The sequence below is a fragment of the Myxine glutinosa genome, chromosome 6 (assembly GCF_964187855.1).
Source record: "Myxine glutinosa chromosome 6, kmMyxGlut1.1, whole genome shotgun sequence".
NCBI lineage: Eukaryota > Metazoa > Chordata > Myxini > Myxiniformes > Myxinidae > Myxine > Myxine glutinosa.
This window is the reverse complement of record NC_136266.1, coordinates 37,393,665-37,411,228: the sequence shown is the minus strand read 5'-3', so window position 1 is coordinate 37,411,228 and position 17,564 is coordinate 37,393,665. Positions and strand designations below refer to the sequence as shown.

General features: G+C 42.3%; 1 protein-coding gene across 2 annotated transcripts in view; it reads right to left on the bottom strand.

The window, feature by feature from the left end:
* The window catches only part of EXOC2 (exocyst complex component 2), a 183,336-nt gene that overhangs the window by 28,643 nt on the left and 137,129 nt on the right, over positions 1-17,564 (bottom strand). Inside the window, exons 23-24 of one of the 2 annotated variants that reach the window (XM_078779721.1) lie at positions 7,016-7,157; positions 1,001-1,056 (exon numbers count right to left, since the gene is read on the bottom strand). The exons of the other annotated variant lie outside the window; for it this stretch is intronic. Of the exons in view, the coding sequence (XP_078635847.1) occupies positions 1,001-1,056; positions 7,016-7,157 (198 nt within the window). The remainder of the gene's footprint in view (positions 1-1,000; positions 1,057-7,015; positions 7,158-17,564) is intronic. 2 annotated transcript variants of the gene reach the window in all.

Here is a 17,564-nt window from a genome sequence, read left to right as displayed (position 1 = left end):
ACCATTATGTTCAAACCTGGGAAGGGAAGGAAAATCAAATTCTACAAACACCATATAACTAACTGCATGACTGTCAAAAAGTAGAGTGGAATGCTCCCCCACCCTCGTGGTTTAACAAATGGTGAAAGAAAAACCTTAAACTTTTGCTTTATCAGACACATTTTCCAAACAAACTGAAATTAACCAGTTATAACACCACAGTCTCAGCCAACTCCAAATAAAAGGAGAAAACGTTGATTCTGCATTGTAATTACCTTATTTACCAAGCAATGTATTTGTAGACAAGCACGGCACCTTGCTCGTGTCAGGTGGAAATGAAGGAATCGTACTTTAAACCAGTGAAACAGCAGATAGGACTTGTATGCAATCCACCAGCATTTGTCTATGACAGTCCGATAGGATATGAAAAGTTCACCTTTGACCCCAAGCACTTGGGCATTGGGAAAGGCAAACAGGTTCCTAGGTTGCGGAGATGGCTAAGGGAAGCATGGGCGACAGCTTTTTCCGCTGTGGCTTCCAACACTGGACAGCCAGTCATCTTTTTAGTCAACTCGAAAGTAGGAATGGTTTGGCAAAAGTGCAGAACAGACATTGCGAGGGAGGCAACTTCCGGCCATCATCTGCACCTCCATTCATCCATATCCCTTCTTCTGCTATGCTCGATATCAAGTCCCTTTGGCCTCTTTCATTAACTCCGGCGGTTTGACCAATGCAAGGAGGAGTATATAAATAAGATGCAAGTTTATACAGCAAACAAATTCTGCAACTTTTAAATCCAACTTCTGCATAAACCAGGTTTGAATTGTTATTACCTATATTCTTGGTCAGCCAATAACAGTGGCCTTTTGGAAGATTGGTAGATCGTGGCCGATCTGTATTTGGTTTGGATGTCAATGTGCCAGGGCTGAAGGATGCGAATTTCAAGAAGAAAGAATAGGAATGGAGAGGAGAATAGTTTTAAGTTGAACTAAAGTGGGCTCGATAACGAAGAACATCTCACCTCAGCATGAACAGCAGTCAAACTCATGAGTACTTCCTTCAAGTAGTTGCGCACACCTGCACAACACACGATCACGTCAGTTTTCTTCACCCAATCAAGTACAGGATCTTTTCATACATGGTGCAACTCCACTACGCAAAACTTCTTTCTCTGTACATGTGCACAAACTTACATAGATGCAACCCACTTGGTTGTTGCACTAACCAACCAGTTTATCCAAGGACTCCTACATGTTTATGTTAAATACTTCAGAAACTAGAACGGCACTTGGTAGAGCGCATACCTCTGTCAGGCTGAACAGTTTACATATTGTAGCCCACCGATAGGCCGGATCTGCATCCGGACCTGAACCCGAACGTAATCGGCTTGTTCTTGCCACCTAACCAACTCATCCACCAAGTTTTGTCATAACCCGTATATGACATTTTGAGGCATAGTGCATCTCTCAATGGTGAAGAATCACTTAAGAAATGTAAAACATGCTTGTATCCGGATCTTCACCAAAATGTAATTAATTGGTCCTGGTCACACACACAGTCTGTCGAACATGTTTCTTCCGAATCCGTCCATATTATTTTTGAGATATCCTGCTCACAGACAAACAAACAGATAGACAGACAGGGGTGAAACCATAACCTCCATCCACCTTCCATGGCAGAGGTAATAGGTAAAGCCGCTGTCACACCTTGACGTTTTAGCCAGCGTATGCCGACGTATGAAAAATTTGGCTACGTTAAGAGCACGCTGAAGCACGCTGGCATACGTCGTAGTACGCCGAGCTCGTCGACAAATTTCGTGCATGCACAAAATTTGTCGACGTATGCCAGCGTATGACTCACACCAGCACTCAATTTTGATACGTCAGCATATGCTGGCTAAATCGTCAAGGTGTGACAGGGGCTTAAACAGCTGAGAAAAAAAACCTTCATCAACCATCCCCACAAAAGCCTGGTGTTGGCTTAGTGGTCAGGGTGCTGGCTTGGGATCCTAGGATCCTGGGTTCGAATCCCGGTCGATCGCTGAATTAACACCAGGGGGGTTGACTCAGCCTGTCATCCTTCCGAGGTCGGCAAATTGAGTACCAGCTTGCTGGGATGAATGATCCCGGTGTGTACCCCGGTTTAGAATAGGTACACCGCATCCCTGCGCATCGTAAGAGGCGACCAAGGGTTGGCGTCAGGAAGGGCATCCGGCCATAAAAACATTGCCTCAAACAGGGAACCATGATTGTCATGGGGCCCGCAAGGCCAACCCCCGCTTTAGCGGGGAAAAATGGCCTCAAAACGATCATTCATTCATATTCAACCATCCCCACAAAAAATTTCCCCCCAAACAAAGTTTCTGAAAATAATCATCATTGAAAACAATCCTACGTCGAGTTATAGACACAAAGTTGCCATTCTCCTTAATTTTTGCATAATGTTATTGCAACTACCATATTTATTATTCGTATCCATCCGCGCATGAAGACAGTGGACCATGATGCAAAGGAGTAAATAGAGGAAATAAACTAAAAGTTATTATCACCTGGAGAGTACTGTGCAAGAGAGATAAAGCCTCAAACCACAACCTTCTGTTGGTGGTTCTCAGCAAATAGCAGGTGTTCAGATCGAAATGCCTTCAGGAATTCCCAGATTCTCAAGAAAGGAACTAATGCTTTCCTTGAGTCCGGTGTCAAACAGAAACTTTACTGGTTGCGGTTGAAAAGGCAGCGGAATAAACTTACCCGACGCAACATCTAATCAATCCTCACCAACAGCGTATCATACGATTTGTGAAAAGTTTTGCAAACGTATAAAAAAATAGTATTTCCAGCAGTCTTTTGAATCAAAATGAAACGAATGTCATATTTTTGCAACACATTATCAATTTGTTTTTTGCTTTGCATCCTCATAGGCAAAAAATCAACAGCAGGCAGCAAATGCAACTCCAGTAAATTCCCCCGTAATTTCTGGTGAGGCAGCCACATCTTGCCTTTACGTGTCCCCGATCGATTGAGAAGTCAGGTTTACAGCCAATTTATCGACCCGCAAAAAAAAAAAAACACTGCTTCCAAATAAAGCACTGGGAAATTCACTAGGCCTGAAAAAGCCCAAGCCAAGATTCTCCTTTTAGTACAACGTCTTCAAAGGGGGATTATTTCCACCTTGTGGAATTGGTCGAGTGGGAAGTTTGGCCCAAGTCTTTCACGAACTGGCTAGCCAGACTGACGTTCGACTGGAGTTAGGCCAGGAATTTGGAATTTGTTCATGGTGCCGGCGATAACTCACCTACTTATTACTTATTACTAGTGGGTGGGACACCCAGCTTAAAGACTGTATGAGAGACAGCACACTTTGCGATGTAACAATGCACTGCCTGCGAAACACCAAAGAGTTTATATGTGGGCCTAGAATCAAACCCAGGCTGGACAGCTTAAAGGGAAGTGCACTACCTTTGAATCCACCTATCGGACAAACTAAGCCAGCATCACAGCTTGTTTAACACATGGAAGGTTAGTGAAAGTTCAACATGTTTATATTGTGCTGCTTTGGTGAAAGTGTGCGCAAGAAGATAAAACATTTGAAATAGCTTCCTGTATTCTTACAGGTTTGCTTGGATATGAGAAAAGGCAAAAAAGGCAAAAAAAGGCAAACCTCGTTATAACGAATGACGCTTTTGGGGACAATTCTGTCTTAATGTAGAAAAACGTAACTTGATTATAATGATATAATCTTACTTGAAAGTACGATAGCATAATAGAGAAGAAAGAATTTATGTTTACCATATTGTTGGCCTCATTTATGTCTGAATGATGTGGAAGTGCAAGAGACTGAGACGGGCGCGGTGGGATAAACATCCTTTTAAAAAATGACATCCTTTTTTTGTATTCCTTTGTCTTTCACATACATGGGAGACTCATATAATATATATTAATTTTTTTACATTGATCTGAGGCTCAGAGATGAGCTTCACATAAATCCTAATCAGGACAAAGACGTGAATGTAATTTGATGTCAATTACATGCACATTAGAAATGAATGAATGAATGAATGATCGTTTTAAGGCCATTTTCCCCACTAGAGCAGGGGTTAGCTTTGCGGGCCCCATGACAATCATGGTTCCCTGTTTGAGGCAATGTTTTTATGGCCGGATGCCCTTCCTGATGCCAACCCTTGGTCACGCTCTTACGATGCGCAGGGATACCTATTCTAAACCGGGGTACACACCCGGATCATTCACCCAGCAAGCTGGTACTCAATTTGCCGACCTCGGAAGGATGACAGGCTGAGTCAACCCCCCTGGTGTTAATTCAGCGATCGACCGGGATTCGAACCCAGGATCCTAGGATCCCAAGCCGGCACCCTAACCGCTAAGCCAACACCAGGCTGTATTCATTAGAAGAGTATGGACAAATACATACAATACTAGAAATGGCCAGGCTCAACAGTTTAAGTTTTGTATCCACTGATCGGCCGGATCACTATTCGGACCTTAACCAAAATCGAATCGGCTAGTTCTTGTAGCCTACCCAACTCATCCACCAAGTTTCTTCCAAATCCGTCCACAACGTTTTGAGATATCCTGCTCACACACAGGCAGACAAACAGACAGACAAACAGGGGTGAAAACATAACCTTTGTCCATCTTTGGTGGCAGAGGTAATTATGGGATTTGAATTTGGATTCTGAGCATCATGAGCCACTAGTGCTCCGCGTGCTAAGACAAATAGGTTAGCAACGATGTTGACATTTTTACGAGAAATCGCACGCAAAGCGTTTTTGTTCGTTCTGATAGGGTAATGATAGATGAAAGTCAATGGCAACTGCAATAGAAAGAGACAGGTGGAGAAATGGCCCGGGAGATGGAGAAATGGCCCGGCAGATGGAGAAGTGAATGGAGACTAAATACAAGATCTCACACAATTCCTGTGGTCATGAAAGGAGAAAAAAGAAAGAAAACGAAAAAGGAAACGATGCCCCCATTTGTGCCAAAAGCCTGAAAGCTTCCTGCTGTCTGCTCACTTCGCGCTGATAACCAATACAGCATTACCACATGCCTTCACGGTTCCCTTTCAGAACACTCACCCGGTTGGATAAATTTACATTCTACCTCACAGTGATTGATACCCAAAGAACCTTAACCTGGGAGAATCAGGTACACAGGAAATTAACACCCCACCCGCTTTATTTAACCCAGCATTCATCAATGTGATTGCGTCCACAATTATACATGCACAAGGCCCGTTCGTTTATCCCTTATGTTATTCACATTGACTGAATCAACACCGAAAAAGAGAACGAAACAGAAAACTAAATACTACATTGGAGTCATCAAAAAAATTCTGCATGAATCCACTTCTCCGAAGACAGATAGATAAAGAAAGAGAGAAATAAGGAAGAAGCAAGAATTAGAATTAATAAAGAGAAGTATGAAAAAATAGAAAGAAATGTGAAAGGAACAAAGATCCCTAACTCCGAGCCCTAGCTCCTTCCCTTAACTCCTACCCCTAACCCTAACTCCCTTACTTAACACCTAGCCCTAACTCCTAGCCCTAACTTCTTCCCTTAACTCCCAGCCCTAACTCCCAGCCCTAACTCCTAGCCTTAACTCCTGGCCCTAACTCCTAGCGCTAACTCCCAGCCCTAACTCCCAGCCCTAGCTCCTATCCCTAGAAAGATGTTGGGAAGAACCCAGATAGAAAGATTTCAGCATTACTTCCTCAGGCAAAAACGCAGCAACAGTTACAAGCTACCAGAGAAATAAGAGATATGTACAGGTAAAGAAGAAAACTCGAAGAAAAAGCACTAAGTTGTACAGTACAGTATATCAATTTATACAAACTGCTCAAACTACCCCTAAAGTCAAATTATGCTTCAACACATTGTGGGTTCTAAAGAAACACTTATACACCGATAGGATGACAAAGGCCTTCTGAGTTTCTAGACGAGATAATCTCAGTACAATTATGAAGTCACTACTGGGTTGTCAGTAAAACCCTAGCCGGCTCAATCCATGCCTGTCTGTCTGCCCCACCTGGTCTGGTCTACATGTGATGCAAATCCACATCATGGAGTTGACTCGATGCTCCAGAAACATTGCCGCACCTACACTCCCATCCCCATCAATGATCACTTTGGACTACCAAATGTTGTGGGAAAGCAAATCGATTTCTGAATGTTAAATGACTCCTGTTGACTCAACAATGGAAGAACTTATAGAGGGAGGAATCTAAACAAACTTACTGAAGAGTGGGGAGAAAAGATGGGGGTGCAGGAAAACAGAGGAAATAAACAGGCGGTTGGAGAGAATAATTAAACAAGAAAAAAGGAAGTGGAGAATCCAAATAATGAAGAGGGTCAACAAAGGGAGAAGAAAAACAAAATGGGAAAAATAAAGAAGCAGAAAAAAAAAATGGAGAAGTAAATAGGGAAGGAAAAGAGGAGATGGAAAACAAAAGGGCGGGGAACAATGGAGAGGGGTTGAAAAGCAGAGTCGATGGAAGTAAAAATATGAGTGGAGGAAAAAAAATAGAAAGGACAAAAATAGAATGAATGGGAGGGGTTGGGGCGAAGGGAGGAATGTGGAGGACAGCGAGATAAAAAAGGAGGATGAAGAAAAGGCAAAGAGGAAGCCATAGCAAAGGTAAAGCAAGGGAAGTAAAACACTTGGCAAAGAGGAGGGTTAGCAAGGTTAAGCAAGAAAATATGAGGGAGGAAAGAAAAACGAGGAAAAAGGTGTGGGAGTTACGAAGTATCATGCTCTGAAAATGCCAGTACCAATACATCCACGGAAAAGTGCAATGTCCGGTGTGAAATAATTTCGATTTGTAGATTCAAGTAAAAAAAAAAGAAGAAGTGGAAACAGCACCTGATTAATATATTTTAAAAATCTCATCTAATTGTCTTCAAAACAGTAAATATCAAATGCGTAAATGCACAAAAAGGGAACATAAATAAATAAATAAATAAATAAATAAATAAATAAATAACGGTGCTCAGGTTTAATAGAGACCGAGACAAAGTCACAAAGACCTGAGGGTGCGAGACAGTCGTTCCAGTCGAAGTATCCCGCATACATTCCTGGCTCAAGGGCTCCCACCAAAGGATCAGCCTTTTTCTCCACGTAATCCTCGAACAGCTTGTTATCCAGGTGGGACACGGCCGAGAGGCCGGACTAATCACAAGGGGCCAGAGATCGAAGCAAAGGTCAAACAAAAAAGGTCTTCAAGTAGGAGACACTTTTCACAAAAAAGGGCTACTTTGTTTTTTTTCCAAGTTTAAACCATAAACCTATAATCTCAGCGCTTGGATTCCATAAAGACCCCTCTCTTCGAGCCTCATCCACAAATGACCGATTTAAAAGTCTCCATCTTCGTGACACAATCTGCTGGAAGAGATAATCCTGAAAGAGCAAGTCAGTGAGTTTCTCTGTTTACTATTCCGAAAGCAACATCATTGGGAAATGCAAACACACTGTACAAGTGATGTTACATAATTTGTTTTGGAAATAACTTAAAATGTGTACGAGTACGATCGGCGTTGGGAATTTCCTAACAGACGGATGGCTGTCCTTTTCTGCTCACAAATTTGGGTCTGTTGCAACAAGAAAAGGCTGCTTTAAATATTGCATGTCTTTCCCCAGCTCCCGTCACTTTCAACAGCCCTTCCATAGTCAGCTTCCCCTTCGTTGCATCACTTACAGGCAACGCCATGAAGGAGGAAATGCATGCACATAGACTAGATGTAATAACGACCGGCACAAGACAAATTTTCCTCAGCTATCCTACAAGCATTAAAAGGGTTCACACCGAGAAGAGCAGGAAAAAGTGGTTCTAAACATAACAAGTACAAAAAGTTTTAATTAAAACAAAAGCCGCGTCGATGTTACACAATGCCTAGATGCAGCTGTGCCTATAACGTCGATGTTATAAGCACAGGACATTCCTATTGATTCGATTACTTGATGTTATTTTTGTGCAAAGTGAAAATATATCTCGGCAATTTCCCGTGTGTGGCGACGAATTTTTAATATATCTCGGCATTTTCCCGTCTGTTATTTCAGGCGGTGTATGACTGACCATGCCGCGATGTAAAAAAATATATATCTCGGCAATTTCCCGTATGTGGCGACACGTGAACGAAGCTATGCTCCTCTCTCCACATTATTGTGACGACGTATAAATTAAATATTTCATCGTGACGATTGTCATCAAATGGACGAATTTTTAATATATCTCGGCATTTTCCCCGTCTGTTATTTCAGGCGGTGTATGACTGACCATGCCGCGATGTAAAAAAAAATATATCTCGGCAATTTCCCGTATGTGGCGACACGTGAACGAAGCTATGCTCCTCTCTCCACATTATTGTGACGACGTATAAATTAAATATTTCATCGTGACGATTGTCATCAAATGGACGAATTTTTAATATATCTCGGCATTTTCCCGTCTGTTATTTCGGGCGGTGTATGACTGACCATGCCGCGATTTAAACAAAATATATATATCTCGGCATTTTCCCGTCTCTTATTTCGGGCGGTGTATGACTGACCATGCCGCAATTTAAAAAAAAAAAATGTCAATGGACTTGAAGTTACAGGCCTTTGAGAATTCATTTCGTTCTATAAAGGGCAACTTTCATCGGATTTTCTTCCCGTTTTTTTTCAACCGAGTCTAAAACTATGTTGGCGACTGTGAAAAATGAAATGATATATCGAATTTGATTTGAAAGAAAACTGTGTGAGAGGAAGACACCACGGGCCTACAAAACAGGCCTCAAAGCTATGCGAGTTAATAAAATGGTGGATATTTGTTTATATGATGGCTCTCCCAGAATGGGTGGAGCTATGGTTCCCAGAATGGGTGGAGCTTTGAGGTTTTGTCTCCTCTGCAAGAACAAGAAGAAGAAGAAGAAGAGGAAGGGGTGGTAACAACAACAACAGCAGAGTGCACTCTATGAGCAGCGTCTGCGACGCGGCTAAAAATTAAGCAAATTAACGACTTTGCCTGAAGTATTGACAAAAACCATTGAGGAACACAGGATGGCCGAGCACGTTCAGCTCTAAACTGTTTAGCCTGCGTTTGAATCTCGACCGAGCTATAAACTGTCACACTGGCGTTTCATAGGTGGGGTGATTCATCAATATGTGTGCCGACCCTTGGATGGACGTTAAACGGATGTCCCCCATCTGCTAGTATTAGTTGGTGGACATAAAATATCATACAGGGTCCTTCGCAAAGAGTAGGCAAGCTATCGCCGGCATCCTGAACAAATGCCAAATACCAGCCCTAACCTGAGTCAAACATCAGGCCTGGCAGGCCGATTCGTGAAAGACTTGGGCCAGGCTTTCTACCGGTGCACCTCACAAGAACATGGGTATAATTGTGGCCATTAAAGAAGAAGAACCACATCGTCAAAAAGCATTATTTTATCGCATGATATTGCTTGTATTTTAGGAAATTATGGCAATTTCTTTAACAACAACAAAAAACATTCCTTCCGATGATGTGGTTTCCTTGAAGGTTAGGTGTTTAACCAACATGTGTGTGTGTGTGTGTGTGTGTGTATATATATATATATATCTATCTATCTATATAATAATACCGTAAGGACTCGACTTTGTTATCCCTTTTACGCCGCACCCAGTGACCCGATGCCCACGGCACTAATGAATTTTCCATCTACGAACCGCGCTCTTTGTTTATCACGTACAGCCATACTCGAAAAATGTGAATTCGCCGACTTTGGGACCCAAAAGCATCCGATTATCGGCCGATACGACGCCATCTTACGACACCATCGTATTAGCGTCTGCTGGGCGAAGGCGATGCGAGCCGTCTGCTGATTGGACAGTCGAGTGGTGTGATGGGTGGTGTGAACCAAATGGTCTTTTTATTCCCTTGAACATTTTAAATTAGGATATATAAGGAAACGTCTTTATCGTCATTTTAATAAAGTTAAATGGAGTGACGTTGAGATACTCGGGGTGTGTTGCATAAATCCTCGTAACTCAGAGAGGTGTAGCAGGTGGCGAGACGTAAGGAAGCTTTTTTATTCCCTTGAACATTTTAAATTAGGATATATAAGGAAACGTCTTTATCGTCATTTTAATGAAGTTAAATGGAGTGACGTTGCGATACTCGGGGTGCGTTGCATAAATCGTCGTAACTCAGAGAGGTGTAGCAGGTGGCGAGATGTAAGGAAGCTTAAAGATAACGAGCTGAAAACAGACGAACGATATCCCTTCCGTGGATGTTCCACGGGTTTCACGTCTTTATCGTCATTTTAATAAAGTTAAATGGAGTGACGTTGCGATCAGTGAGTTGAACTTGTATACGAAGAGATAAAAGGATGGCATTGACTTCGAGACAGTATGTGATAGTTGGCTGCGGCTGGCTGATGCTGCGTTTTTTTTCTAAGTGCCATGGATGCTGATGGACATAATAAAGGTATCGGCTGATCTCTCATCGTAATGTTACCCGATGGAAATTAACTGTTTCTTTGTTTGTCATTTCCTGTGCAATAATGTCAAATTGATGTCAGACATCCTTTTCTATTGACAGCTGCTCTCCTTTTCGATGGCATCGTCTATTGGTATGCATGTTCTTCTTTCATATAATTTTACACATTCACAATCAGTATTTCAATTCTTGCAGACATTGGAAAGGAAGTTGACTCACAGGCCAACTCTCTGGCTCAATCACAGGCCGACGCACAGGCGATGTAATTGTGAGTAGCATTTTTGCACAAGTGAAAATTGATCTTTCTTCGTAACTCTTACTCGGACAAGCAAATCCCCTATGCCATCCATAATGGTACACTCTATCCATACACCACATCCTCCCTTCCGTGGATGTTCCACGGGTTTCACGTCTTTATCGTCATTTTAATAAAGTTAAATGGAGTGACGTTGCGATACTCGGGGTGCGTTGCATAAATCCTCGTAACTCAGAGAGGTGTAGCAGGTGGCGAGACGTAAGGAAGCTTAAAGATAACGAGCTGAAAACAGACGAACGATATGTCAATCTCTTTCTACACCGAACGGAAATAAAAGTATGAGAGCGGGTAGGCATGGCCTGAGCACTTCGAGCAGAGAGGACTGATTGGACTTAACTTAAAGAGAAAAAATTGGAGCTTAACGGAAGAAGAAGATCCCATGAGCGCTCCCCTATGCCATCCATAATGGTACACTCTATCCATACACCACATCCTCCTTTCCGTAGATGTTCCACGGGTTTCGGCTGGTAAGAAATAATAATAGTAACAAAAAAAACCAAAAAAAACCCCCCCACACACAAACAACCACCGACCCTGACCAACATGCACCACTCATGCAAACATGCAAAACCACACTCACTCATGACCCACTCCTGCAACACACACACACACACACACACACACACACACACACACACACACACACACACACACACACACACACACACACACACAATTAATTGTACAGTATTGGTTGTTCCTAAACTTAAATATAAATAATTTAAAGGATTGTTGGAAATGTTGTTAATTTCACAACATCCCATATTCAACTTTATTTAAATTGTAAACCTCAAACATAGTTTCTCCACGTAAAGCAAGAACCTTAACCTGTAAGTAATTGACTAGTTTCCCGACTGCATGGATCATCAGCTGGGCACCGTACCTCCTCGAGGTTTCAATCCTTTCAGCCCAGGACCTCTCCAAACGGCGGATCCACAACCTCGATCATGGATCCACATCAATTGATGGTAAATCAGTAGATCCACAACCTCAGTTGCATCCAGGCAGTCAGTCAACCCATCAATGCAACATCACTTATTCCAACTTTACTCGCAATAGGATTTAATGTATTATCATATATTTATAACTTTCCTTGCACACTCGATAATATGATAATATCATTAAATCATGCACATCTTACCTTAAATACACCAATCTACCAACCAGCACGCACCATCTACCAACACACACACACACCTCCATTTCTATTCTGTAACCTCAACCGACACCGTTCGACGTGCCTCCGTAAACTTCCTCCATATCCAAAATGAGCCTTTCAAGGCAACCTGGGCCACCTTGTCACACATCCTCCTTCTTTCTGTCCCACACATGCCAAGCCAAGCAAGAAATGCAGAAAAGGATTTGCTAATATACCCTCTACACCCCACCTCAAATGGCTGACACGAAACTCGCCAACCCTTCTCCCGGCACTCTGCCTCCAGCTCACTGTACTTTCCTCTTTTCCTCTCGTGCACCTCCTCCATGTTCTCTTCCCAAGGTACAGACAATTCCCCTAAGATGACCTGTCTTGTTGCACCTGACGAAATGACAATGTCAGGCCGCAACCTTGTCACACAGATCTCCTCTGGGAATACCAATTGTGGCTTTAGGTCTGCCACCACCTGCCAATCACAAGCATCTGACAGCCCTCTTGCTTTCCACCTCCTCCTCTTTCCACCTCTTACCACTTGGCCCTCTTTGACAAATCACACTTCTCCCCCATCAGTCTCCTTCTCCACTCTTCTCTCTCTCGACCTCAGCACCTCTTGTTGCACCATCTGCACCACCACTGACAGGCACCTAATCATGTCGCCACCTGTATTGTCCTGCTGCCAATGCTACTGAACATGCACTTAGTGCATGCTGCACCGTTCCCACACCTCCACACAAATAACATCTCTCCTCCTGCAACAACCCCCACAATCTCAGGTTTATTGGTTTACTGGTTTACTGGTTGGTCAACCTCAAAAAAATAAAAATAAAATTGCACAATGAACATCAATTTTGACCCCAAATTTAGGATCGCCATGATTGGAGTGACAAGGATTTTGAAATGCACTTCATGCGATGAAATATTGCCAAATTTAGAGGTACTAATATATATATATATATATGCCCCAGCTCCCATATATATATATACATACATATATATATATATATATATATATATATATATATATATATATATATATATATATATATATATATATATATATACATATATATATATATATATATATATATATATATATATATATATATATATATATATATGTATATATGCAGACTTGGCATTTAACATGGAATATTTTTTTGTGGGGGTGAACTTACTTTTCAAGATGTCTTAGAACCAAAAGTTCATTGGAATTATGTTGAAATTATTCCAGATTTTGTTAATGTGACCTTTAAAAGAAACAAAAACCACATTTGACATTTCGAAACAAATAAATTGATCCTTGAAAGTGATGTAAACTGATATCGAACTCAATCATGGACAGTACTGTGTTAAACTTCTGTACGTTTTCCAGAAGTATCTCTTTAATTTGCACATTAGCCAAATTATTTTTTAACAAAAACAAAAGTTAAATTACGACTGGGATTACGGACAGTAAAATTACAGTTCAGTACTTCGTGTAACCCCCACGAGCATTCAGGAGAGCACGTACACGTTGAGGCATGCTGTTCACGAGATTTGCCAAGGTTTGGACAGGAATCGCTTGCCATGCAGTGACAATAGCCTGCTGCAATTCACGCATAGAGGTCGGCTGCTGGTCCAAGTGGTCGATTTGACGTGTTAATTCTGCCCACAAGTTCTCTATCGGATTCATATCCGGGGACATGGCAGGCCACTCCATATGCTCTACACCACGGTCAGCAAGAAAGTGTAGGATCATGCGAGCACGATGAGGCCGTGCATTGTCATCTTGGAAGACAAAGTTTCCTCGAAAGGCTGCACGAGCAAATGGAAGCAATGTTTCTTCCAGAATGGCCCTGTACTTGAACTGGTTCAGGTTTCCATTCAGAACAACCAGGTCAGTTTTGCCCCCTGCATGAAAAGCAGCCCAAACGGTCACCCCACCACCTCCAGCTTGGACTCTTGGCACTATACAATCTTTGTTGTAGGCTTCATGCACTTGTCTGCGCACTCGGACGCGGCCATCTTGATGATAGACCAGAAATCTTGACTCGTCACTGAACATCACGTGATTCCAGTGTCCTGACTGCCATTGACGGTGCTCTCTGGCCCACTGCAATCGGCGCTGGCGGTGTTGTCTGGTCAGGCGTGGCTTTCTCAGGGGACGCCTGGCATGATAGCCTGCTTGAACCAGTCGTTGGTTGACTAGCCTTCTGGATACAGGCACATTTGTCAGTTGCTGCCACTCAGCCCTAAGCCGATTAGCTGACTTGGTACGGCCATTGCGGACTAACCGGTGCAGCTGGCGATCATCCCTCCTTGTGGTTCTGCGGGGACATCCTGGCCTCGGTATTGGAGTAGGGACACCCCTCTGAGCATTTCGTTTCAGGATCTTTGACACCTGACCTTGAGTGATGCCATATTGCTGAGCAATAGCATGCTGTTTCATGCCGTAATTTCGTAAAGCCACCACTCCATGACAAACAGCATTGTCGAGTTGACGGACCATCTCCAGAGGAAGCGGCAATAACTTTTGGAGACATGCAGCAGTTGTTTTCCACTAAAACAGAACGCAACAACCCTTGTATACCCGACTGTGAAGCCAATCATCAAATGCACCTGTCCGTACATTTTGCCACGCCACCTGTGATATAATCCTGTTGTTGACTTCTTGCTGCGACAGACAATCAGTGACATGGTTCTTTTAACAAATAAATCACCAAAGTGTAAAAGAAACTCACCAGATTGATATACTGAGTTAAGAAAGTAAACCCAAGTCAAGAAAAAAAAAAATTCCATATTAAATGCCAAGTCTGTGTGTGTGTGTGTGTGTGTGTGTGTGTGTGTGTGTGTGTGTGTGTGTGTGTGTGTATATATATATATATATATATATATATATATATATATATATATATATATATACATATATATATATATATATATATATATATATATATATATATATTATATATATATATATATATATACATATATACATATATATATATATATATATATATATATACATATATATATATATATATATATATATATATATATATACATATATACATATATATATATATATATATATATATATATATATATATATATATATATATATATATATATATATATATATATATATATATATATATATATATATATATATATATATTGTTGCGGATATGGGATTTGGCCTCCATCCATATCCGCTTGTAAATATTCCCCTATTTCCCCAATACTCCCCAACTATCCCCAATCCCCCATTCCCTAGTCCCATTGTCTGTAAACAACACTCTGTAGAACCGACCTTCCCCTTTTTCCCCCATTAAATGTCGTGCCCAGGTCCACCCGCATCTCACGTAGACAACTTTCGGACATCTTGCTAGTTATTCTTAGTCTATGTCAGTTAAGGACTCGTTTCCATTAATTCTGACTCTTCGTTGCACCAGAATGTGATTGTATGGCACCAGTAGTGAGTTTAGGACCTCCCACAATACCTCCCCGCATCTCTTCCTCATGGAACTACAACAACAACAACAACTACAACAACAGCGGGGGGCGGCGCGGCGGCGGCGCGGGGAGTGTGCGTCCTCACTCCGGCTTGGTTAGCCGCCATTGCCCATGTGCTCCGACGGGGTTACCACACAGGGGCTGACTGTCAGCTCCTCGTCAAGGGCGGAGCCCGGTAACCCCCCCGCACCCAATAAGAAGCGGCGGACCGATTCCATCTGGGGCGGAGCTAACGAGCCGAGGGCGTGTCACTCCCCGCTGGATATACGCAGCCACTTACCGGAGGTGACGTCAGATGCGCCCCCAGCTTGGAGAAAGAACGTCACCTCCTAGCGCTGAGAGATACCTCCCGCATCTCTGGACCGGACCGGGTCGATTCTGCCCCTGAGTCAAGGTGCACCTTGCGCCATCGACTACCTGCCCTCCCCTGCCATCAATCCCTGTGTGAGTCAGTCTTGTCCCGTTTATCTGTGGTCTGTCGGGGCTAAGATAAGACCGTGTTTAAGTGCCCACCTTTCTATGCTGTACCTCTTGTCCGTGTAATCTAAACGTTCTGCAAACCCATATTATAACCTCCTCCGGAGGTCTTGAGAACTGTACCCCTGGTGTCGTGTCATTTAACCCAGCCGTTGTGTCCTTTCCTTAATTGATTTAGCATAGCGCGATTTGGCCAACGTTCGAGTGTAATCGGGTAAACTGTGCGAACACGGCGGCCATTCCGCTCGGCCCATAATCACATCCTAATAAGTCGTGTCCGTAACAATATATATATATATATATATATATATATATATATATATATATATATATATATATATATATATATATATATATATATATATATATATATATACAGTCTTGTGAAAAAGTAAGTACACCCCATGTAAAGTTTTGACTTTTTCAACATATTTCAACATACAGTTTTTGACCTTCATTTCAACAAACTGAAAGATAAAGGTGATATAATACAACAAATATCATGAAACATTTACATTTAGTAGTCCATTGCATAATTTAAATAAACATAAATGCAAATTTCACATGTGGAAAAAGTAAGTACACCCCTACATTTATCACTACTTAAAATACCTAAAATTAGAATCAGGTGCACCAGCTCAGGTGTAAATGATTAGAACATCGTTAGAGAGGATCTTCGAGGAACCTGTCTTATTTAAAACCTCAGACATTTAGTTTGGTTTGCTCTTTGTTGTTGAAGTGTGTGGCGTCACTATGTCGAGATCAAAAGAGCTCTCTGAGGCCTTCAGAATGAAGGTTATAGATGCCTACGAGTCTGGGAGGGGATTTAAAAAGATCTCCAAACAATTTGAAATCAAATCATTCAACTGTCCGGAAGATCATCTACAAGTGGAGAAGATTCCAAACAACTGCCAACTTGTTCAGGCCAGGCCGCCCCAGCAAGTTCAGCCCGAGAGCAGACCGCAAGATGCTGAAAGAAGTCTCTAAGAACCCCAGAATGTCATCACGGGACCTACAGATAGCTCTTGCCACTGTTGATGTCAAAGTGCACGAGTCTACCATTAGAAAGAGGCTGCACAAATTTGATCTACATGGGAGGTGTGCCAGGAGGAAACCTTTGCTGTCCAGAAAGAACATCAGGGCAAGACTAAAGTTTGTCAATGAACACCCAGGTAAAGACCAGCACTTCTGGAACAATGTGCTCTGGACAGATGAGTCAAAGATAGAGCTATTTGGCCACAGTACCAGAAGACATGTTTGGGTGAAAACCAAAGACAGCATTTGACCACAAGAACCTGATACCAACTGTAAAGCATGGTGGTGGAAATATTATGGTTTGGGACAGCTTTGCTGCATCAGGGTCTGGGCAGCTCACCATCATAGAATCCACTATGAATTCTTCATTGTACCAGAGGGTGCTTGAGGATAATGTGAGGCCATCTGTCGGAGAATTGAAGCTCAACCGAAGGTGGACCTTGCAACATGACAATGACCCTAAACATACCAGTAAATACATGAAGGAATGGCTGGAAAGAAAGAAATGGAGGGTTCTGGAATGGACAAGTCAAAGCCCGGATCTAAATCCCATCGAGATGTTGTGGGGGGATTTGAAACGGGCTGTGCATGCAAGAAACCCCTTAAACATCGCACAGCTGAAAGAATTCTGCATGGAGG